General features: G+C 44.5%; 1 protein-coding gene across 1 annotated transcript in view; it reads right to left on the bottom strand.

The window, feature by feature from the left end:
* Nucleotides 1–777, bottom strand: part of DENND2A (DENN/MADD domain containing 2A) — a 30039-nt gene extending 29262 nt beyond the window's left edge. The window contains exon 1 of the mRNA XM_008579764.1: nucleotides 704–777. Within this exon, the coding sequence (XP_008577986.1) occupies nucleotides 704–777 (74 nt within the window). The remainder of the gene's footprint in view (nucleotides 1–703) is intronic.
* Between the last annotated feature and the right edge of the window lie 24479 nt (nucleotides 778–25256).

Genomic DNA, 25256 nt, shown 5'->3' with positions numbered 1-25256 from the left:
CACTGAGGCCCTATAAGCACTGAAGAGGGACAAAGGATGGCTTGCTGGAGTCAACACTGTATTTACAGAGCTCGAGCAAGAGAGGCAAGGATGATGAAACCATTTAAGTGTCCCCAAGGACAGAGTGGGGGGTTGCTGTGCCCAAGAGCGTCTCGAGTTCCTGTTTCCAGGATTCCACCACCCCAGGAGGGGCTCCAGCCTGGGGTACAGAGCTGTGAACAGCTCAGTGATTGCCAACTGCTTTGCAGAATGTGAGAGGGTATCAGAGGAAAGGCTCCATCCATCTGGGGAGAAGGAAACAACCAAGCTAGTATAAGAAGGGGAAAGCTGATTATGTGGATCGAGGTAACTGCAAAGATTTAGAGCTAAGAGATCATTAAAATCCCTGCACATACTAAGAGCTAGAGAAACAAAGCCTGGACTGGACGCATAATGGGGACACAGCCTGAAGTCACCCTGGTATTGTCCTCTCAACACACTGGGCACTAGTCAGACCTTTTCTTGACCCCTTTGGTCTCAAGTCTTAAATGAGTACAGCACATGGAGACGATTTACAGGGGCTCATCAGAATGACCTGGAAAAGAACACCTACCTCCTTAGTTCAAGGAAGTAGGATTAGTGAGAAGGAAAAGATGGGAGAGAAAGGAAGGAGACTAAGAAGCTGGGCCAACCGTCTACACTCTCAGTGGAGAGAAGTTCTTACTTGTCAGCCAATTTGTCGCTCAGGTTTTCAGTCTGGCTACAGCTGCCCTCGGCCGGCCTGCACACTGTCATCATGTTAGCACGGAGAGGAGCTCCAGGTGGCCTGGGGGAACAGGGATGCACACTCAGTGGGCCATGACAGCAAGCTCTCCTTCCAAGGGAAGCAACTCTATTTACCTCTGACAGATTCCACCTAGGAGTGGGGTGTTAGGAACACACCGTTCAGAATCCCTGGCCCAGGAGGTGGGGCAAGGGCACAGTCCCGAGATCCACCTAGATTCTGACCCCATGCCAACCTCTTCATGTAAATCTTTTAGCTAAGATCACCAAACATTTTAAGAAAACATATACCCTTACAAAGAAAAACAAATAACAACACAACTTTTTAGGTTCTCTAAGAACAACTGTGATGAGCTAACAGTCCCCAAAGAAGAGAGCAGCTGTTCCTTTATTTGAAACAAAAAATACACCACACACCAACATGGAAATATCTCCACAGGGGTACTCTACTCTTCTGCTGGCCCTGATGGTGGGTGTAAACCCACACTGGCCTTGTCTGCAAAGAGCGGCTCCAAACCCAGGGAGAGGACATGCCTGGTCACCAGGTCTTCTGTCTGGTCTAAGGAAAACTAAGAGATGGGCTCAGCAAACCCAGGAATCCCACTGAGCTCCTCAAACCTGAAAAATCAGGAGGACCGTGTGGATACCAAAGACACTGCCTCAGCTCAGCGGTAGCAGTTTTATAATACTCCAGTGTCTGCCATCCAAATAGCTGATTAAAACTTAACTGATTAAAATTTACTATTTCAAAAGCAAGTTCCTACAGAACTCTGTGGGAAAAGGAGTGCTATGGTTTGAATGTTTCTCCCTTCCAAACTCACATTAAACTTAATTTCCAATGTGGCAGTATTAAGAGGTGGGGCCTTTAAGAGGTAATTGGGTGATGAAGGTTCTGTCCTTATAACTGAATTAATACATTCATGGATTAGTGGATTAATGAGTTAATGGACCAGAGGGTTAGGGGAAATGGGACTAGGGGCTATATAAGAAGAGGGAGAGAGACATGAGCTAGCACACTAGGGCCCATCTCCACGGGATGCCTTTGCTGCCTCGGGACTTTGCAGAGAGTTCCCACCAGCAAAAAGGCCCTCACCAGATGCACCCCCTCAACCTTGGACTTTTCAGTCTCCAGAACTGTAAGAAATAAATTCCTTTAGTTTGTACGTTACCAAGTCTCAGATACTCAGTTATAGCAACACAAAACCAACCAAGACAAACAGCATAAATGAACGCGAGCATAAATGAACATGGCTCAGGTGGAGGTGGCTACGAAGATGAGAGCCATCAGAGAATGCCACCAGGATGGGCCAGGCAATTCTTCTGTGAAGCCTGAACACTGAATAACTGGCCCCTCCTATGGAGAGGAGCCACCTCCTTGACTAGAGTTCCAGGAGTATTGAGATACTGAGGATACACTTTCTCTTTTATGGAACTTCCAGGGAATCCCTCTCCCAACTCTTCAAGCTTCCAAGATTCCTACCCCCTTTACCAGTGTCCTGGCCTGGGCATCCTCTCTCCCCCTCCCCCACCACAAGAAATCAAAGGGCTGGGCCTCAAGGCATGCATACAACTCTTGGCAACAAGGAGAGGAGGCCAGAGAGAAAAAGAAAAGGGAGAGTGAACACCGGCAACAAGTTAAAAAACAGACGGCAAAGGAGCCATGAGCTGGAAACCCAAGGAGGGAACAGAGCAGTCTGCCAGCTGTGTGTGTCCGAGGAGGGGCTGGAGCTCTGGCCACCCACAGAGCTCAGCTGTCCCCCTCCCCAGCAGCTCAGCACCGTAGGTGTTAAGGGGAGATCTGTGTTGTACCAATCCCAGTTCTCTAAAGCCAGGCCCTAGGGCTCGCCCATCCCATTATGGAGGAGAGCCCTGAAAGGCCTTTCAGGGACAGGAAGGAACTCATTGTCCCTCTCATAACGCTTTGTGAATTTGAAAGCTTCTGGAGCCTCTCCATCTGGTTGGGCCCACAGACACTGCTCTTCTGTCCTGCATCTGGCAGAGGGCCCCAGCGGCCATCAAGGAGAGCAGCCACTCCCTGCCCCACCCCCGCCCTCCACATGCCTCCACACAGACCAGACCCACAACAATCCAGCCTTGCTCCCTGTGAGCCAGCAACTCTCTCCCCACCCTCTTTCTCTTAAGCTGCTGTCCTCTCTCACTGGCACTATGACTAGGTGCCAGACCAAGTGCAGGATGCTCTGGGGGACTCAAAGATGATCCTTTAGGGTGAGCACCAGGACCATGCCAGGGTCGTGATCAGCCCCATAACTTGGCTCTCCCCACAATGGAACAGTCTCCCCATACTTCTCAGGAAGCATAGCTTTTCATAAACGAACAAAGCCCACTATGTCTAATGCACAGAGAACCATGCGTGGACTTCGAGGTTAAAGATCACAGAAGCACTTAAATAACATGGTACTTAAGTGAACTCACTTCCCAACAGGTAGTAATAACTTCCAGTACTAAAACTCCACTCCTGGGCTGGGCCGGTGGCGCACTCGGTAGAGTGTAGCGCTTGGGAGCGCTGTGGCGCTCCCGCCAAGGGTTTGGATCCCATATAGAGACCGGCCCTCTCACTGCTTGAGCGCGGTGCGGGCACGACACCGAGGGTTGCGATCCCGTTGCCGGTCGCGGTATGGGCGCGACACTGAGGGTTGCGATCCCGTTACCGGTCACGAAAAAAAAAAAAAGACAAAAAAACCCACTCCCTAGAGAAATAGCTGATGTCATATTCTGAAAAGCAAGTCCAAGTGGGCTTCAAAGGCTGGACCTGAGGGGAGATCAAACCTCTCTGCACAATGAGCAATCAGTCTACCAGCATTTCTGAATTCACAAAAGCTTGGAAAATGCTGCTCCCATAAAAATTTTTTTTTTTTAAAAGATGACTGGTAAGGGGATCTTAACCCTTGACATGGTGTTGTCAGCACCACGCTCTCCGAAGTGAGCTAACTAGCCATCCTTATATAGGGATCTGAACCCGTGGCCTTGGTGTTATCAGCACCACACTCTCCCAAGTGAGCCACAGGCCGGTTCTACTCCCATAAAAATTTGACCTTTCCTTTTTTGCCTCTGCTGATTAGAAAATCATTATGTAGGTGACAAGTCTAGCCTAATTTGCTAGTTGGGAGTACTCTGTGATTTAAATTACCATGACAAACCTCACTATCACTTTATAGGTCTGGGATTGCAAAATGGAGCTGTTTCCCAAAGTGTGGTACACTGGGGACCTGTTCCAGTCAACTTGGGGACCCTATTAGACATGTAGATTCTTGGGTACCTCTCCAATTGTCTGAGGGCTGGTCTAGAATCTGCATTTAAATATGGTAAACCAAAGGCCTCAGATGGTTTTTACATAATGTAATGTTCTTTATTTCTTCCTAGGCAATTTGGCCTTGTGATCCAGATGGTTTTCCAAAAGGGATATTGAATGAATGACTAGTAATCACACAATCAACTATTTTCCATAAAAATAGAACTTGTTGTGCAACAGATGGGCTTAATTATTACTGATAATTTTAACTAGACATAAAATATTATACAAAATTTTAAAGCTAGATGACAGGCATATGAGAGTTCATATAATTTTTGTATGTTTGAGTATTTCCATAAGTTTTAAAACTTGAATAAAAATATTTTAAAAATTCTAACATCTAAGCTGATTATGTTTATCAGTCAAGTCCATAATTTAACCCCATTTTTCTTCTTGTTAAAGTGAATACTGTGACATCTTTTCTTGACTCACAGATTCTCTTTGGCCATTGACATCACATTGACTGGAGGGCTCAGGTGAGGTTAAGAAGCTGGTGGGAGAGTCTTTCTGTTTTTAATCTGTTAGGAGGGCTGTGTACTGTCTCGTCCAGCCAGTGCAGAGAGAATCTCTTACTCCTAATCACCTCTTTGAATAAGGGAGAGAGCGAGAGAGCGAGAGAGAGCAATCTCATAGTGAGATGCTTCTAGTTGGTCTCAAGAGCCCACAGAAAACTTAATTATTCCACATTGACATTGCTGGATTTAAGTCATATGCTATTTTACAGTTTCTGTAAGTTTACCCACTAAGTCTTAAAGTTCCAGCTAAATACAATATTTTTCTTTTTTTAAGGGGCTTAAAGGACTAAGATGTCAAATCATTGATTACAAAACTAATAACTCTCTGAAAAAGGGTTATGATTTAAAAACACACATACAGAGTTTCCCCACATGTAGAAAGGAGGAAGTGGCCCATATCAGATCTTTCCCTGAGAGTTCTCACAGGAACAGGCTGAGGACCTGTGGGGTACCTGAAGGAGGGAGGGGGGAATCCAGCTACGCTAGAGGGGAGAGGAGGCCTCAGGGGGACCTGGCAGCTCCTTTAGAGTCCCACCATGCCAGCCTGTCTGCTCTCTTTCCTCCATTGCCATTTTGGGAATGCAACAAAGACAGTCTGCAAACACCAGCCTGAAGCCAGCACAGTCTTCAATGCAAGGAGCCCGGGAGGCAGTTCCATGTAGTCCCAGGCTTGGCCTCTCAGAGTGATTCTACTTATAACAGAGCATTGTTCATGCAGACTCTGGCATTAATTAGTCATTCATTGATGATATTAGAAAATTAAGTAGGATGCCACTGAGACCTCATCATAGTAATAACATTCTTATTCACTTTGGTGGTGTTTTTATAGTGGTAACAGTGGAAGTGATATGTGGTCTACAGAAATTTTGCTGGTTAAAGTCACCTACAGAAAGAAGTTTGGATATTACTGCTTTAGAGATTGCTAGGAAAAATAAATCTGGACATGTTTAAGCCATAGTGGAAAAAAATGACCTGATTTTCCCAAATCTTAAAAAGTGATTTAAATAAAAAATGAAATGTGAGGTGGGCTGGCCAGATAGCTCAACTGGTTAGAGCATGGTGTTGACAATACCAAAGTCCAGGGTTGGATCCCTGTTACCAGCCAGCCACCAAAAAAAAAAAAAAAAGAAATGTGGAAATGTTGATCAACTGACAAATGAATGGATAAATAAAAGTGGCATATCCATACAATGAAATATTATTCTGTCATAAAAAGGAATCAAGTTTTCATATATACTACAACATGGATGAACCTTGAAAACATGATGCTAAGTGATAGAAGCCAGTGACAAAAGATCACACATTGTATGAAGTGTCCAGAACAGGCCAATCCACAGAGACAGAAAGTAAATTAGTGGTTACCAGGGACTGGGTGAAGGGGGAGCGGGGAGTGACTGCGTTTCTTTGTTTTTGTTTTTTGAAGGAAGGGGTGATGGAAATGTGTTCTAAAATTAAATAGTGGTGATGGTTGCAGAACATAGTGAATATACTAAAAAACAATGAATTGTATACTTTAAAAGAGCGAGTTTTATGATATGTGAGTTATATTTCAATAAATCTGTTTTTTTTTTTTTTTTTTTTAAGGAATCGGCAGGGACAATTCCCCTAAAATTGAGGACTCCTGGTCCCATGCCAGACCAAGTGAATCAGATTGCCAGAGCAGGACCTAGGAATTTGCATTTATAAGTTCCCCAGGGAAGTCACAGGCATACTAAAGTTTGAGTCACTGGTGTAGAGTCGAACCATGGGGTTTATTTTCATGTTATTTGCGTTGTCAGTCAGCAACAAAAATACTCTATTTTACTCTCTCTTTTATAAGGCAGCATTTCACTCCAGTGTCTGTTTCACTTATTTCAGAGCAGCTTGGGAATCTGATGCAGGTGTTATCAGTGAAAGTGAGTAGTTCTCCTTCCTGGAACCTAGATGTAGATGCTCAGAGAACTGTTGTGCTGATCTTTTCCTACACAGGCTTCAATGTCACAGCTCCTCTGCACTCTAAAGGGGGCCTCAAGACCAAGAGTGTAATCTGAGTAATTTCAAGACTTTAAGTCATTAGGAATATTCGGTGACTGATAATATTTTCTTCTAACAATTTGATCGGTATTTTTTTGACCTACACCTGTCAGTTTGTGTGACAAACGAAGCCACTGGGAATCTGTAACTAGAACATCCTGAGAATGTAGACTGGACCACACTTTGTGAGGCTCCCGAGGCCAGAGGCAGCTGAAGATGTGAATTGTTCTCACTTTCATAAACTCAGGAAGGATTTTTTCACATCTGCAGAACATTCTTACATATACAGATGTACTTGGCCACCTTAGTAGGATGGAAACACATTTTTCACTTGACAATATTTGCAAATCATGTTTTTTTCCCTCTCTTGTTGGCAGTGTGGAAATACTTCCATATGTTGCCTTTGAGTTTACCATTCTATAGAGGGTTAAAGTAGAAAAAGTGCAATTTAGTAGTCATCTTGCATATGAACACTTAACTACCGTATGTAGAAGGTTTAAGCAGTCTTAGTTCTTCAGATTAATGCTTGATAAATACTAGTGTCACCTCTCTGATAAGGGTTACCATAAATCATTAAAGCATGAGTTACAAAAGTTACAAAATATGCTAATTATGCTAAAGTATGGTTTAATAGTCTGAATTCAGATAAATGTATTTTTTTTAAATAAAAAAGTAGTACACTTCCTTTTGTTTCTTTTGTGTATTACAGGTCACCTAACTGGGAGGAGTCAGGTTCTCACTTCTTTCAACTCCCAAATATTTAAACTCACTCTTCCTTCTCTCTGTTCTAAGCTAGGCCGGAAACCACTTCTTATGTCTAATCACTACAGAAATCAATGCCAATACTCCTGCCACTTTTCTGATGAGGAAATTGAATCTCAGGGAGTCAGGTCACTTATTAAGTTCATAAAATAACTTATGAGTGATAGGGCCAGGAATGAGTCTATTTTTCGAATCCAAGTGTGGTGCTCCTTCTACAACATCATCCTGGTTTGGTCTCATACTTTATTATTCAATCTAGACTAGAATTAGCCTCTAGCTCATTATTTTGAATATCTGTCTTGCTCAGTTCTTCAAGATCAGCAACTGGTTTATACTACTTTTGCACCATATCAATTCTCATAAACACTTGCTAATTAAGGAAGCTGGGAGGGACAATGAATGTGGATCTGTCTTTTTATAGTTCTGTGATTATACATTTGGGAATCTGTCCTAAGAAATACTACTAAAAATGAAAAAAATGTGCACATAAATGTTCATAGCTGTTATTTATAATATAGAAAAGTTAAAAACAACTCAAATGTCAAACAATATAATGGCAATATAAACTATAATAAAGCCATTCAATGGAATATTATGAAAGAAATTAAATTATGTTTAAGAAGACTATGATTCTACAAAGACAGAAAATAGATTAGTGTTTGTCTAGGTCAGGAGTGGGTGGGTGGGAGGAACTGGGAGTGACTGCTAATGGATTCATGGTTTCTTTCTAGGGTGATGAAAATGTTCTAAAACTGTGATGATGGTTGCACAACTTGGTGAATATACTAAAAATCATTAAACTGTACACTTTATGAGGGTGAATTGTATGGTATGTGAATTATATCTCAATCGAGCTGTAATAAAAGAAGTAAATTAAAAAGTCAAGCTGAAAAAAAGACTATTATTAAATGGAAAAAAAAGTCTCATGTTGTAATGTTAGCCAAGAGAAACAGGCTCCAAAAGCTTGCATCCAATACGAATAAAACAATGTTTAAAAAGGGGAAGAAGAAATTAATTCCTATTCAAAATTGTACACTTAAGAAAATGACTAGAGGTAAATGTTACAAAGGATTAACAGTCGTTGTCATTGGGTACAAAGCTTTGAATGATTTTTTTTCCCTGTGCTCTCTACTTGTCTATATTTTCAACAACAATAACAAAAAAACCCAGATTCCCAAATTTTCTAAAATAAACATGTAATGTTACTACTATTACAAATAACGGGGGGAAATGTAAACCTGCCGCTGTCTGTGGGTGTCTGGGTCTGACCCGTGGCGCCCCAGCAAGCCCCATGGTTGCCTCACAGCCACAGCTGTGGCTCAGCCCTTCACCACTCCATGACTTGCTTTGTCATAGTATTTCCTGAATGGAAGAGTAAGTGATATTTTATTCTCATTCCCTCCTTTCCCTAAGTGACCATCAAGAGTTAGATACTAGTCTACAGTAACCACTTCCCAGTACAGATGTTTCAATGAGTCCAAAGAGAGATTATATGGGGACCAATGGCCAACAGGGATATAGCCATGTAATTCATTCTTCCAACTAATAGTTGTGTCTACTTTACACAGGGAACTGAGTGAAGCCTGGGAGAAATGTAAAATAAATAGATTTGTTTGTCCTCTGACAGTTTTCATTCTTGTACAGGAAATAATATGTACAGGAAATAAGATGCACAGGAATGTCTCCAATACAAAACACATTATGATAAGCAAAACAAGTGACTTAGGTGAGATCCCTTTATGGAAGAGCAGCCTGTGAGCTGGGCTTGAAGATTGGGAATAATTTGGGGGAGGGGAGGTATACAGGTGAAAGGCATAGATGCTTGCATAATCTCAGGATGACTAGCACTTAAGGAAGCACAAACCGCGGAATAAAAAGCAACACCAATTCTGTAAGGAGATCATGCCTAACTGAGTTGCAGGATTTTCAATCAACATGAACCAAGGGAGAATGTGTGAACACAGATTGTGTAAACTTTCCAAAAGCTTTGGCCAAGATGATACCAGAAGTATAATGACTCTTTCAAAACCACATTGAGATATCCTCTCACCCTGGTTAGACTGGCTGTTATCAAAAAGAGAATAACAAATGCTGTTAAAGATGAAGAGAAAAGGGAGCTCTTCTACACTATTGGTGGGACTGTAAATTGGTGCAGCCATTATGGAAAATGGTATGGAGGTTTCTTAAACAACTACAGACAGGGCTGCCATATGATCCAGCAACCCCACTTTTGGGTTTATACCCAAAGGAATGGAAATCATCATGTCAAAGAGATACCTGCACTCCCATGTTCATCACTGCTCTATTTATAATAGCCAAGATATGGAACCAACCTAAATGTCCATCGATAGATGATTGAATAAGGAAAAGGTGGTAATATATACACAATAGAATACTACTCTGCCATAAAAAAGAATCAAATACTGCTATTCACAGCAACATGGATGAGCTTGGAGAAAATTATGTTACATGAAATAAGCCTGGCACAGAAAGAGAAATACCTACCACATGTCCTCACTCATAAGTGGGAGCAAAGAAAGAAAGAAAGACCACAATAATTTGTTGAACTTTCAGAAGTAGGAACAAATCTATGGTTACTAGTGGTGGGAAAGGGGGAGGGGGGTTAGGGAGAAATTGGGTAAGGGACACAAAGAATAATTATGATTTGTAATTATGAACATGCTAAGAATACTGATCTGATCATCACATATTATACACAAATACTGATAGTAAACTCTGTACCCCATAAATGTGTAATCAATTATGTTTCAATTAAAAAATGAATTAATTTTTTAAAAATTTTGAAATGATTCCAAGCTTACAGTTGCGATAATAGTACAGAGAACTCTTATATGCCCTTTATCCAAATTCACCAAGTTTTAACATTCTCTCTCTCTATTAAAGGCTGTTTTAAAATGCTTTTAGAGGTTCGGGGAAAATGAGAGCTAACCTGCCACTACAAGGCTTCAGTGCTCATGAATATAAAAGAAAACAGAATGTTACGAAATCAGTTTACTGAAGTAAGTAAGCTTACCCAGGTTCAAGAGACAACTTAACTCCCATCCCACCCCAACCCTCCATTGGGATGCTCCAGGAAGACACTGAGAACCAGATTACCAAGCATGCAAAAAGAGCTAGGAAAACACTGAAAAATGAAAAAGATGGGCGGGAGAGTGTGGAGAAGACCAGTCCTACCAGACATTAAAACATACTATAAAACTTCTATGATTAAAGCCTCAAGAATAGATAAACACGGTGGGACAGAATAGAAAGTTGAGACAGACTGATATGGAGTGTGTTGCCCAAGTTTTATGTATTACTAGTTTGATCCCAACTGTGACTCTTAAGGGGGTGGGAAATCCTATTATGGCAATTGAAAGGTGGAGCCTTGAAGAGGTGATTAGATTGTAGGACCAAGCATTAGTGAATGGATTAATAATGGTGGTCACGGGCATGGTTCTGAGGGCTTTAAAAGGAGAGCACGTGAGTGTTTCTGTCTCTGTTCTTCCATTTTCTGCCATGTAAGACCACTGGGTCACTGTTGCCACCACCAAGACCCTGGCCAGATGTGTTCCCTAGACTTTGCACTTCCCAGCCTCCGAAAGTATAAACAATAAATTTTGTTTTCTTTTTTTTTTTTTTTAAAAGATGACCGGTAAGGGGATCTTACCCTTTGACTTGGTGTTGTCAGCACCACGCTCAGCCAGTGAGCGAACGAGCCATCCCTATATGGGATCCGAACCCGGGGCCTTGGTGTTATCAGCACCGCACTCTCCCGAGTGAGCCACGGGCTGGCCCTAAATTTTGTTTTCTTATAAATCACCCAGTTCCATGTATTGTATTATAAGCAGCAGAAATGAATTAATACACAGACCCAAGTACACATAGGACTTTATACATGATAAAGGTGGAATCTTAAATCACTAGGGACTTTTTGATAAATGATGCTGAAATAACTGAATAGCACAACTGAATAGTGTTCCAATAAGATCACCCTTCAAATCTAGGTGTGCCAACAGTCCTGGTGAACTTCTGAGAATGATCTGGGTCTTTCCTAGAGCAAGAAAACCAGCTGCAAGCAAGAACTAGTTTCACAGAGGGTCTGTAGCCCTGAGGAGTTAACAGCAGTCTCTGAAAAATCTGACATTCTTCCATTTTTCAAACATAATTATTGTTACCTTCATTTTGAAGGTGAGAAAATCAAGGGTCAGAGACTTGCCCATTATCACAGTGTTTAAGTAGCAGAAATGTAAATCCAATTCCTATTCCAAATTCTGTATTTCACCCCTCAAACCTTGATATCTGCTCTCTCAGTATCTCCAACCAGAACCACCTGGGATTGCCACCTCTCTCAAGCCTAATGCAAGAATTTTCTATTCAGTGATGCCAGGACCCTCTCGGGACAGTAACCTCAGAATCTGACGCAAAGGGGTCAGGCTCTTTGCGGGAGCTTGACTTTCTTCTTCTAGGGGCAGCAAGCAGGAAATAACTTTCATTCATAACCTTCTGGGAAGGTCAGGGCAAAGAAATTAATACTGTTACAGCCTGTCTGTCAGGCACGGCATCAAGCAATTTACAAACATAATTAATCATAGAAATAATGCCTCTCCCTAGAGAAATCAACACATATGTCCACATATGTTTTTCTACAGGACTGTTCATAACAGCATTACTCAAAATGGCCAGAAAGTGGAAACAACCCCAATGGCCATCAACTGATAAATGGATAAACAAAATGTGGTATACCTATACAATGGAATATTATTCAGCAATAAATGGAAGGAAATACGGATACATGCTACAATATGCATGAACCTCAAAAACAGTATGCTAAGTGAATTGAAGAGTGTCAAAAAAGCCCACAAATTGTACCATTACATTTATATAAAATGTCCAGAACAGGCCAATCCAATGAGATAGAAAGTAACTTAGTTGTTGCTAAGGTCTGAAGGGGATTTGGAGGGGTTGGCGGGGGAAGCTGACTGATAACTAAGGGTTAAGGGGGTGTGGGCTTCTTTTTTGGGGTGATGAAAATGTTCTAAAATTGTGGCGATGGTCACACAACTCTGAATATACCAACCCCCCCCCCATCAAATTGTACACTTTGAATGAATGAATTTTTATGGTATGTGAGTTATATCTCAATAAAGCTGTTGAGAGAAAGGACAGGAAGAGAGAAGGAAAGAACGGCGAGCATCCAAACATCTACACAGCACCTAGCACACTGTACCACGCAGCACCTAGCACCCAGCACGGTGTACCAGGCGGTGTCTAGCACCTAGTACGGCATACTAGGCACATTAGAGGAAGTCAACTTCTTCCACAGATGAGGAAGATGAGGCACACAGCTCATAAATAGTATCACTGAGATTTAAAAAGAGACGTGTAGAGCCCCAAACCCTTGCTGCCCAACACCATTAAGTCTTCACGAGCAATATCTATTTATGTCAAAGTACTCAACACGTGAACCTCAGGACCAGGATTCCTATTAGTGCAGTGGTTAATGCAAATGAACCACCCATGGTTAAAGAAACAAAACGCGGGTAGTGGGTGGGGCAGGCACCATGCAGAGCTCGCCTACCTCAGGGGGAGTCCCCATTTTTTCACAAACCGCTCCTTCCCTTACCCCTGGGCCACAAAGTCACTGGCAGCCATATTTGGACTATGGGCCCACCCCAAGGTCACAGCTGACTGGCTCTGGGGGAAGCCTAACTCAAGTTGGGCCAATCAGATTCCACTCCTGGGAGTTGCGTCCGCTCTCCGTAGCCGGAACCGGAAGCATCGGGCTGTGAGGCAGCCCTTTTCCACCCTGTGGACTAAGGAGCAGAGAGCTGTGCTGTGGTGGGGAACAATGCAGTTAAAGATGGCCTTGCGCTTCCTGAACCAAATCCACTCTTCAGGGCAGGCTGCATTCCTGCCCACGGGTTCCACAAGGTACTTTCGTGCCCTGTGTGCTTAAGCAACTCAAAGAATCCCCACGAACACACAGGGTCACGTTCACTCTGCTCGCCTACTGTCCCAAAGTATGAAAGGAAGGCTATGTGTGCGTCATAGCGTGTGTGACGGTTTTAAACGTGAAACTGCATCCATATGGCAGATGCTGAGCAAACCTCAGCTACTAAGGAAACTAAAGCCCCCATTAGGATTGCCTGTAGCCTGGCCCAGGAAGCTGGGTGCCCTCGCATCATTCTCTCCACTATGGAGGTCACAAGAGCAGCTCTCACAAAGTTCCTTTCCCTCCCTGAGGAGACTCTTCATGACACTGGAGGAGTTAGGAACACCTGAAGTCTTAGGAAGGCTGATGTCATGCGTGCCTTCTGAGGGCCGGAAGAGCGTATTAAAAGCATTACAACAGGAAGATCCACTGAACCCTTGGATGAAGTTAAATAGGCAGCAGTATGAGAAGGTGTACAATTTCCCTCCTTCCTTCCTTCCCAATAACACCCCACTGAAAAAACCTGGTCTTACACTGCAGTGGACTAATGAGAGGTTACTGTGGGCAAATGAACAAATAAAAGGCACGTATGCCTTCTTCGATTCTTGTTTTGGATCTACAGTATAGGAGAAAGCAGATCTCACATCCCACCCCAACCAGCACCGGCAGGGACACATTTGAATGAGAAACATTTACAAGGGGCTGCATAGTCTGGACGATCAGAAGGAAGAGCTGAGTTGACAGGAGAAAAGGGAAGAAAGGATCCTTTTCACACCCTTCTATTTATGGGGGCCATTTGCCTTCAGGAAATGCTGGGCCCCCTTCTCCCAGGACCCTGTTGGGAGTGACATCTGCACTGGCTGACCCAGCCTTCCACATCCTCATCTTGACCTCAGCACTTCTCCCCTCCTGACCGAGTGGGTCACTGGGATCCCAGCCTGTAAATGACAGTGCTTCTTAGAGGTCCCATTCTAGTGAGGAAATTCAAAGAGGAAAGGCAGAAAACATAAATAATGAAGCTAGAAAAGCCCTTGGCATGGAGGTGCTTCCAAACATGAACACAGAAAGGTGACAAATAGGAAGCCAGGGGTGGAAATGACAACACCATGGCCCAGGCGTTTTATGGCTCACCTAGCCTCAGTCACCTGGCTGTATGGTGGCAAAGTCAGGAGCAGAACCCAAGGCTGCTGTTACCCCATCTAGGGCTCATTCACCTTCTCCACACTCCTCCCCCCAGATGACTTGTGTCCATGGGCACGCTGTCCCAGGAGAACTTGGGTCTCAGAGTTATATGTTCTTGATAAAAGTGTTTCTTTTTCTTTTTTTTGTCAGCTGCGGAGTTAGTGGGGTTTGTTGTTGTCATGTTGTTTTTTAGATGTGAGAAATATTCAGTGTTATTAGGATGTGAGGGATTGTTTAAAAACAACAAAAAGCAAAAATATTTTCCCCATAGCTACCAGGTAACATTAGCCATGAGCTCCTACTGAATGCTTTTTCTTCTCTTCTTTTATAGAAAATAAATAAATATAGTGTTCAGAGCTTCTGCCTGCCCTGCACCAGAAACGAAAAGAGACTTAGCAAGTCAAAGGAAATGAACTGGAGGCTAAGAGAGAGAGAGAGAGAGAGTCAGAGAATCAAAGAGAGAGACAGGGACTGGAAATCAAAGAGACACGGAGAGAATGTACTTAGGCAGTCAGAGCCACAGAGAACAGAGACCCACCAAAAAACCCACCAAAGACAGACTGAGGAGGAAGCTATATTTCACATCCAGATGCCTCTCCATTTGACCCAGCTACCTGGTGATCAGGCTTTTTGCAGCTGAAATGTAAATATGAAATACTACATACGAGTTCATATCATGGGCAAGAGAATAGTGACGATGTCGGATTTGCAAAATGACTCCTGGGCTTCAGTGAATTAGAATTTTCCCACCCCTGCACTGCTGTTCATACTCTCACTCAGTGGTTCTCTCACCTTCTTCCTCGTTATTATATTCCCACCCACTCCCCCAAATACAGCATAAATCCTAATTTTTCCATAAAACCTGTCCTGACCACTCCAAACTAAAGTTCTTCCCCCCTCCTCCAAATTTCTATAGCAGTTATTAACTTATCTACACTTGGTCATCTAACTAAATGTACATAACCTTGTGTTACCTCCTCTATGGTTGACTCCAAATGTTATTTATATATGTTCTACTCAAGGTTTCACATATTTATGTTTTGATTCCAGATTAAACTACAATAGTGAATAAAAGACTAACATTTATTGAGCATTTACTATTCACTAGGCAAGATTCCTCACACTAACATTTCTATTGCTTCCTCTTTACAGACATGGAAACTGAGGCCCAGAGGGATTAACTTTTCCCAAGGCTACATGGATGCTGAATGAATCCAGGTTGTCAGACTCAAGAGTCCAGGTGTTTAAAGGCATGCCTTGGGAACAGGGTACTGGCCTTCTACTCCTGGATCAGAGTAAGGACTCGGTTGTGATTTGATTTTATTCAAAGTACCCAGTACCCAGTCCCCTCTCTTTCCTTCTCTCCACCCCTGCCCAGCACACCTTGGTACCTTGGCATTGCCTGGCCAGCCCCCTCCACTTCCAGAGGCAGCCTGACAGCAGCGTCAAGTCATTTTGTGACTTCTTTTCCTTCTGAAGGCTTTCTTGATGTTCATTTTAGCCTGAGCTTATCAGAGATAATACTGAGGAGGGAAGGAAGGGCCACCGGTGTGATCTCTCCTGGCCTCTAAGCCCCCAGAGAGCCCCTGGCCTGTGCCTCCTAGGGCTGGATGCTCACAACACACCACTGGACAGCCGCCTGAGTGGGACGCACCTGAAGGTCAAGACCATTCTCCTGGCATGCCATCTCTGCTCCAGCTGTGCTACCCACAACTCCTCACTTCCCCACCTCCTCTCCCTCCCGCCTTCCTGTCCTCCTCTTCCTTTCCTCCCCCACTCACTGCTTCCCACCCTCTTCTGCTGGCTTCTGTTCTTTCTTTCCATGAGGAGAGAGTTTCCAGGCCTGGCTCCCGGCCAGCACATTTGGACAAAAGGCAGCAATCTTAGAGGGAGACGTCATCTCCCATCCCCTTCCATGGGGCCAGCACAAGAGAACGGAACTGAGGCCACTCCTGTGGCTGCTCCCAGGTTCTGGGAAAAGGGCTGGAGGGCTGAAACATCATAGGGGCTAAAAGCAAAAGGTTTGGGATCAGACAGACCCGGGTTCAAATTCCAGTGAACACTGAGAGCTGTGGGACCTTGGGCAAGTGACTTCTAAGCCTTGGTTCTCTCCTCTGTAAAGTGGTGATAATAGTAGCACCTTCTTTGAAAGACTGGGGTAAGGATTAAGTAAGATTGCACCTGTAAAGCATGAAGACAGTGCACATTCCATAAAAAGCACTCAGTAATATGTCTCATGTTATTATAACGTGAACTTAACCCTGCCAAATAATACTAATATGAGTAATGATACAGGACCTCATATTTGTAGTAATAATAATACTTGTTCTCAACTCACATGCAGGGCTGCTTACCCAGCCTCACTTATTTGCAAGTGTGGTAAAGCCCTAAAATACTCACAAACATATAACTGTTATTATGATATAATCTGTAAAAGTTGGTTTTGAAATTAAGAGAGGAGGGGACTCCCTTCCCTTTTCAGTAGAAGCCAGAGTTCACCAAGGACAGTGTTGTTCCTCAGCCTCAGTGGCTACTATGCCAACTGTGAGAGGAAGGAGACCACCCTCAGACCAGCACAGCACGCTCCGCTGACCCCACTCCCCCCACTCTGTTTCCTAGCCCCTTATAAGCTGCGGCCCTATTTCTGGTTGTTTACTCTCTGTGCCTGGTGTTTTGTACTTGGAATTTGTGCAATGCCTAGAAATATGTTCACTATTATTTAGCTAAGTTTTGAGATATGGGCAATGATCTTCTGCCTAGGGTTTCATTTAGCTAATCTGAGCCGGCACTGATGGACTTGAGACTAATAAGATTAATCAACAAGCTGGACACAGTACTCTGTGCGAAGTATGTATTGCCACTGGGAATACATAAGTATAAGGAATGATCTCTGCCGTCAAGCTAGAGATTAAAGATAGAAACCCAGTCATCCAGATGGCAATAAAATATTGCAGTTGTTCAAGACAAAAAGACAAGATCAGTCCAAGGAATGCCTGACACACATTTAACAAAACTCACAATGTGAGATTGGTTTAAGGACTGCATTTGAATAACAGAGGTAAATGTTATGAAACAAATACAATCTGAAGGAATTTAGAGGAGGGCAGTGAATGAATGTCAGAGGAGTGAGGGGCTGCTTCAAAGAAGAGGGTACAATTTGGTGGCCCTTAATGACCAGACCGGGCTGAGTTCCAGTAGTTGGGAAAGTGAAGGAGAGGCGAGCGCAGGAAAAAAAGGAGAGAGTGTACCCCGCCCAGCACAAAGCCCGACTGCGAGCACTAGCACTGGTGTGGGAGAAGCTGGCGAGCACGTAGCAGCCTAGACTTCGGCAGGCTGTGAAAGTGAGAAAGAGGAGTTGAGGTTTGCTAACCTTGGGCAGCAAAGTGGACATGTGATGAAGACACGTACTCTCTGGGACATGTTCAGGTGAGAGTGGTATGTGCAAGAGGAAATACACAGAGGAGGCAGCTGCAGGCAATGATCTCAGGGTCTGGAGGTGTAAATTTGGGAAGGAGCTGCTGACACTGAGCAGGAATGAGCTGTCTGAGGGAGAAGGTCAAGAAAAAGGAGAGTGGAGAACTGGGGCATGGGGTTGCTCTTGCTACTTAACTCTTGACAGTTTCTTTTTGTTTCTTTCACTGGTTCCTCCAGCTAGAAGGTGAGGTCTGATGGCAGAACGTATGCATTGGCTTCTCTTTATTCCCCTGCAGTGTCCAGCCTGGATCCTGGCCTACCGAGAGTGCTGTATAAATGCTTGTTGTATGAGAAGAAGAGGGGTAATCCGTGAAGATGTCTTTTTCAAAAGACAATTAGGACAACCAAAACAGCCTGGTGTCTATGGTGAGAAGGCAGTATTCAAAATATTCAACAAAAGCGTGGCATGTGCGCCAACCAAGCAGAAAGGCCTATTGTTAACGCTTTAATGGCTGAACTTGGGGAAGTCTACGTGGTCCCGGGAATGTGGGACAGTCAGGGAGCTCAGGGTAGTGACTATCAACCAGTACAGAAGCATTTCAATATCTTGACAAGTGGCACAGATACATCAGTGCACACCAGATTTATATCAACCTTGACTTGGTTTCAAGAAGGAAGGGTCAGGTAGATCAAGTGCATTAATGAGATCAAGAACCCAAGAACTGTGAACTGGCCATTGGATTTACCTTTTGTAATGTGGAATAAGGTTTCAGTGGATGGCTGGGGTGGAAGCTAGATTTCAGGAGTGTGGCGAAGAAAGATGTGGATCTTTCTGCCTTGTGGGACTCTTTCAGTTGCTATGTCTCACCATCCCAAAAGTAGCATTCTCCTTCTCTTTTCCTCCAATAAATTTGCAGCCTGAACCCTGGGGTTTTGTGTGGACCTAGAAACAGCCTCTTTGTCCCTCTTCCCCATCTCTCTCAGGTCTGTCCCAGGCCAGGAATCTTGGCTGTCCTGTGTTCAAGGGAAAGCAGAGTCTGGAATAAGAGGCTCTCTTGGCCTTGTTTCTGTGGTGCTGGAATCTCCGTCTGCTTGTTTTGAGAGGCATTAAGAAGCTCTCTCCTCTCTGATGTTTTTCCACCCCGTTAGATGCATCAGTCAGCTGGAGTGTAAACAGTGCACTGGGCCCCTTTTGATGTCCTGGGAGCTTGTGTATGTTTGTTGATTGTCACAAATACAGATGATGAAATGGACTGGATGTAAAGGATGGCAGTCACTGCAAGATGCCAGAGAGTTATACTTGGGGGTAGATGATCACAGATTTCATTCCAAATCTGAACAAATCACCCCTGCAGCTCAGAATATTAAGCAGAGAATCTCTCTGAGCCCCCAGAGAGCTGGAGACACTGCCCTGGTAGAGGAGCATGGGCAAGCTGTTTTGGGATGCTCTTTTCTATCTTCCCAGCCACCACTCTGACCAAGTCTGCAGCTGAGAAACTAGTCTCACCCCAGCTATTGGGGATGCAAGTTCTGTGTCTCAGGCTGCCCCATTGCTTTTTTCCAGTAACCATACCAGAGTTATATGGCTTCCCCCTGACCACATGAGGTCAGTCTCATTATGATTTGCTGCATGATCCTATACATATGCCTCTGCTTGGTCATCTGGGGGAGGTTTAGCCTGTATTTCTCAGGGACATGAGAAGCACAAATAACATTTTGGAAGTTTCTTGCTCTAATGCTTTCAATTTGCTGGGAAAAGGCAGTCAGTTATTGTTTTTCCATGGCGAGCTGGGAGAGGCAGGGACAGCAGTACCCACCTCCTCTGACTCACGGAGTGGGAACGAGAAGTTCACATGCAACCCCGGTTATCCACCTGGCCCCCTCCCCTTCCCTGGATTCAGGCCTCTAGGGGTGCCAAGAAAGGATGGGGTGTGGGGGGGCAGAAGGATGGTAGCAAATCATCTCCACCTCGGCCAACACACCTGTACAGTTTGCAGGGGCAGCCCAGGTCAGGCCTGTTGTACATCAATTAAGTATGTAATTTTAGTGTTCCCTTTTTAATTTCAAAACTTTCAGTTTGGGGCCGGCCCGTGGCTCACTCGGTAGAGTGTGGTGCTGATAACACCAAGGCCTCGGGTTTGGATCCCATATAGGGATGGCCGGTTGGCTCACTGGCTGAGCGTGGTGTTGACAACACCAAGCCAAGGGATGAGATCCCCTTACCGGTCATCTTTAAAAAAAAAAAAGTGTGCACTTCCTTGCTTACGTACTTGGTAGTTCCAACTAGTAGTTAGAAAAATGTTACAGACACAGTGCTATTTAGGAAAGTATGTGATTGTCCTGCCGGGTGGAGATAAAGGGATGAGATCCCCTTACTGGTCATCTTTAAAAAAAAAAAAAAAAAAAAAAAACTTTCAGTTTGTATATATGGTTAACCTATTCATTACCCACTGTGGATTTGCAGAGAAATTAGTGCTAAATCAAATTCTACCCTTATTACATCTTCTTTTCTGAGAAGCAAAGAAGTAAGAGGGAGAGAGAAGGAGGCACTTTTTCACTGGGTGGCTCTTCTGTGTCTCCCACCCCACCTATCCCAGGTTTCAGCCTACACAATGTGCAGAATCGTGGTTATGCATGATCAAAGTTATGGGAACATGAAACCAACAGCAACAGACAAAATTGGGGCAACTTTCTGGATGACAATCTATAAAAAAAAATTTCTTAGAAACTCTAATTTTAACATGTTGCCGGGCCGGCCCGGTGGCGCACTGGATAGTGCGCCACTTGGGAAGCGCGGCGGCGCTCCCGCCCGAGGGTTCGGATCCCACATACAGACCGGTTCCCGCTCACTGGCTGAGCGAGGCGCGGGAGCAACGCCAAGGGTTGCAATCCCGTTGCCGGTCCCCGGTCCGGTACGGGGGCAACAATGAGGGTTGCGATCCGTTGCCGGACACAGAAAAAGACAAAAAAAAAACAAAAAAAAAAACATGTTGCCTTGTAAAATTTAACAAAACTCAAAATTATAAATTGCCTCTGTGAATGTGGCACACTAGGAATTTTAATATCAACTTAAATAGAAATTCATAATAAATTCAGTGGGGAACTGGTGTGGGGGACATTTGGGTTAAGGGAGAAAGAAGTAATGTATTTCATAAATCTTTTAAGACTGAGTTTCAGAATCTCATTTTCAAAATAATCATGGCTGGGTAGCAATATATTTAATAAAATCTATTGAAATCTATTTAATTAAATTAAATAATAATTATTATTATTTTTTAAAGATGACCGGTAAGGGGATCTTAACCCTTTACTTGGTGTTGTCAGCACCACACTCACCCAGTGAGCTAACCCGCCATCCCTATATAGGGATCTGAACCCACGGCCTTGGTGTCTTCAGCACCACACTCTCTCAAGTGAGCCAAGGGCCAGCCCTGAAATCAATTTTAATCTAGCAATTGTACTTTTCAAAATTTATCTTACAGAAATATTGGAACAAATGCTGGACAGTGTTTGTAGCAGTGTCATTTGCACTAGCTAAAATAGGAAATAACCAATTACTCATAAATCGATAATTTATTAAATTAAGTCAATCCACACAAAGGAACACTAGGCAGCTGTTAAAATGGAGAGCTGTATATGTACCACATGGAATTATTCTCACAAAATACTGTTATTATATCACAGCATGCTTTTGTTTTTATAAGAAACAAACAAACATATTATACACAAAGAAAAAAAGATCTAGGAGGATTTGGTGTATGTACCAGATAGTGACTGCCTCTGAGGAGGACAGTATGCGGTAAACTTTCATTTTTCATTTTATTCTTTTTTATGTATCTTTCATTGTTTACATGTAAATCTATACATAAAAGTTTATATATGTAAGTAAACTTAAAATTTTAAAGTATGTGTTTTAGAAAACAAAACAACAACAGGAAATGCACTTGACACTCTGCTTGAACTGGTCTGATAAGCCCTTTGGATAAGATCCTCAGCCCATGGAAGGTCTGGATATCCTGGGAAGAGTGGTTGCTGTCACAGTCATGATCACAGTCACAGTCAGGGCTGCAGCTTCCTGTCCTGGCCTCACTCTCCACCTCTCTCCCTGTGCTTATTTCCTTCTGAAGGGAAGCCTGTCACCTCCAGGGTCCCTGCCACTGAGGGAAGCTAACCTCTTCCCTAGGCTTGCTGCAAGGCTGACTCACCCTTCCTTCCCTAAGGCCAGGGAAAAAAAGGATAACTTGGTTTTCCATAGTTCAGCCAGTTAGAAAAGGGGGTCTGGGGCTCACTTCTCTTTTAGCCCCGCTGGACTTGCAAGCCAAGAACAAAAATGTCAAGGGGAAGCGAAAGACAAAGCAGCAATTCTGGGCCCCGCTGGGAAAGGGCAACTCTAGGCAAACTGAGCATCGGATGGGATAAATTTTTGACCAAATCAGATACTGACTTTAACACAGGGTAAAAGAAAGTCTGACTTTGGACACAAAAGGCTGACAGCTGGGGGCCAGGGCCAGGTCTCTAGAGCCACAGAGGACCAGACTGTGAGCAGAAAGGTAGGTATGAGCACAGCAAGGTGCCACAGCCAGAAAGGGTGTGCACAATGAACCCCTGAAAAAGCAGTTTCACTAGAATCTCCAAGAAACAGTCATCCAGGGCAGCGCGGGGGAAGGAACTCCTAACCCCCAGTCTTCTGCAAGGTGACTACTGCCGGAAAGAACAGAGGAGAACCCAAAAGACATGGGGGAGAGGCAGCGAGGCCAGGAGGAGCACGAGACACAGCGGAACGCAAGACAGGAGCAGGGTCGGCCTTGGCCACCGTGAGGACCTGGGAAGGATCCCATGTGCCCCGCCCCATCTTCTGGAATCAGGTTTCTGTCTCTCCCTGTGATGAGCCCTCTAGGTGACTGTTAAAGCAGCCACTCTCAACCTTGTCTGGACATTAAAATCATCAGGGGACCTTAAAAAATACGGATGTCCAGGGCCTACTCTCAGAGATTTTGATTTAATTGGTCTAGGGTGGGGTCCAGACATGAATTATTTTTAAAATCCCTCTCCCCGGTATTTAAATGTATATTCTAATGTGCATCCCAAGTTTAAAATGTTAAGAAATCTGATGCGGGGGCAGAAATCCCACACCTACTCAGTGGTAATTTAAGACAGCCATCGTTGGGAAGAAATGGTTTAACGTCCAGAGGGCACGATAGTAAAGTAAGCACATAGATCCTGCAGGCTCTCTGCCTTCTGCAGACACCAAGTCCTGTCCAGGAGATCCGCGCCGGAGTCTACAGGACCTCTCAGCTCTCAGCTCACACTTCTCGTTCCTCTGCTACTTCCTGGTCTTGCAGCAAACCAGATTCCCACCCTCCCAGGCCTCCTCTGGGAGGGAATCTGTGGTCTCCTGGGTCCCACCCTTTCCCCATCCCTTTAGAAGCAAGCTCAACATCAGGTTTGGGGGCAGAAAGACCTGACCCCCTGGGAAGTGGATTTGCCAATCTGAATGTAATCCTACAATGCCGTTCCCACTTTCCCTGCCTGTTTCCCCGTTGGCCAGGATTCCAGCACCCTATTCCCTACCTGGCCCCTCCTCCAGCCTGGAGTCTGTTAGCCACCCACCTACGTGCCATGCTGTGATGTGCCTACTTCCCCTTCGTAGCCACGCACCCTGCATGTCTGCTCTCTACATTCATGGAGGTAGGTGTCACCTCTTCCTACAACTGAGGGACTACTGTCTCCTCCGTGGAGGATTCCCCTAGCCCTAGCTGTCCTGTGCCATGACTGTCCACACCCTGAGTTGGCATATGGCCCTCACAGAAATTCAGTATGCTCCCCCAGTCATAACAGGAAGATGGTCTAGGAAGACAGTCGATGTGTTGTTTTATCTTCCTGTCTTTTGTAACACCAACAATGAAGACAGTATTTTTTTCTATGTCACTCTTTAGTCTTTACATAAAGTTCCACATGATAGATCCCCAGTTGAGTTCAATTCCAGGAAAAATTTGTTCTGAAAATTACTTTGTATGCTTTCTGTTGTCCAAAATCCAAAACTATGCAATCCAGTGTATTTTTGTTTGTCCCTAAGCTGCCAGAAGACTTAGAGCCAAATGCATTGCCAAATGTTGTAATCTGCTCAATCAGGCCATTCAAAGTGTCTGTTCTTTTTGCTTTGTTTTCTCCTGAGCACTTTTACTTGGTTCTAGTCTAAGTTATCCCACCCTGTGCCCAGTCACCAGGTCCTACCTCTTGATCTCTGGAATCCCTCTGTCCTCTCCTGCCTGACCGTCATCCCGCTCTCCTCAGGAGTTCTAGCCTGGGTGTTTGGGTGTTGGAAAGCCTCCACCCAGCAACCAGAGTGAGCTTTCTAAGTCACAAAGCTGAGCCCATCCCTCCTGCTGCAGGGAACTCCTCCTGCTCAGGATCCTTCCTTCCCTCTACAGCCCCGCCTCACCTCTCCCCACGCACCCACAGTAATCACACTGAGTGCCTCCCGCCACAACCTCTCCCCTCCCTCTTGGTGGCTTTGCACGTGCTGTTCCCTCAGCCCAAAACCACCTTCCCAGCTTTATTTGCTTGGTGAAGAGGTTCTCAGGGCTGAGCCCCAGCATCCCGTACTCTGGGAGCCCTCCCTGAGCAGGGTGCCTGTCCTCTGGGCTTCCCTGGCTCTCTGGCCCACCGCACTCACAGCCAGCCCGGGCAGGATTGGTTTTTATTCGTTTGACTACCCAGGGAGAGTGGTGAGTTCCTGAAAGGAAGGGAGATGTCTTATTCATCCCTAGTGCCAAGCACACAGAGCTGTTTAGGTGAATGAATACATGACACAGGCAGCGTTTGGATCTTCTGGAATAAAAGAACCGGAGGCCAGCCCCTCTGCCAGCCTTTTCATTACCCTGCCTCAAAAACAGTCTCTGTTTATCCTTGACTTCCTCTTGCAATTCTGCTGTCCTAAGCTGCCCACCCCAAAGACTTTCTACTCCACTCTCTTGGTGTATTTGATGGTGCAAGGAAAAAGGACTTTTTTTTCTTTTATGTGTAGTACAATAACCACAGAGGGTTTAAGAGTTTGATAATACTGTGACTGTAGAGTGCCTGTGATAACCCTATTACCCTGGCCCATTACTACCCGATGTCATTTGGAGCATTCAGAAGTCACATCCTGAAGTACATATGAACACCAGCTGCAAGTCAGCTTGCTCTTTCCCCAGCGCCAGCCGGTTAACGCAGGGTCGCTGCTGTCCCTTGACCCAATCTATACCCCAAAGTCCAGCTTCCTGTCCCGGACCCCTCGCCACGGGATTCCACCGCTGAGGTCTGGCTTTCCACAGTGGTCTGAATCCGGTTCCCCGTGACCCCCTAAATATGATTATATCCT

Source organism: Galeopterus variegatus, unplaced genomic scaffold (assembly GCF_000696425.1).
Source record: "Galeopterus variegatus unplaced genomic scaffold, G_variegatus-3.0.2 Scaffold1954, whole genome shotgun sequence".
In the NCBI taxonomy this organism is placed as follows: domain Eukaryota; kingdom Metazoa; phylum Chordata; class Mammalia; order Dermoptera; family Cynocephalidae; genus Galeopterus; species Galeopterus variegatus.
The sequence above is the reverse complement of the archived record's forward strand: the minus strand, read 5'-3'. Positions and strand labels throughout refer to the sequence as shown.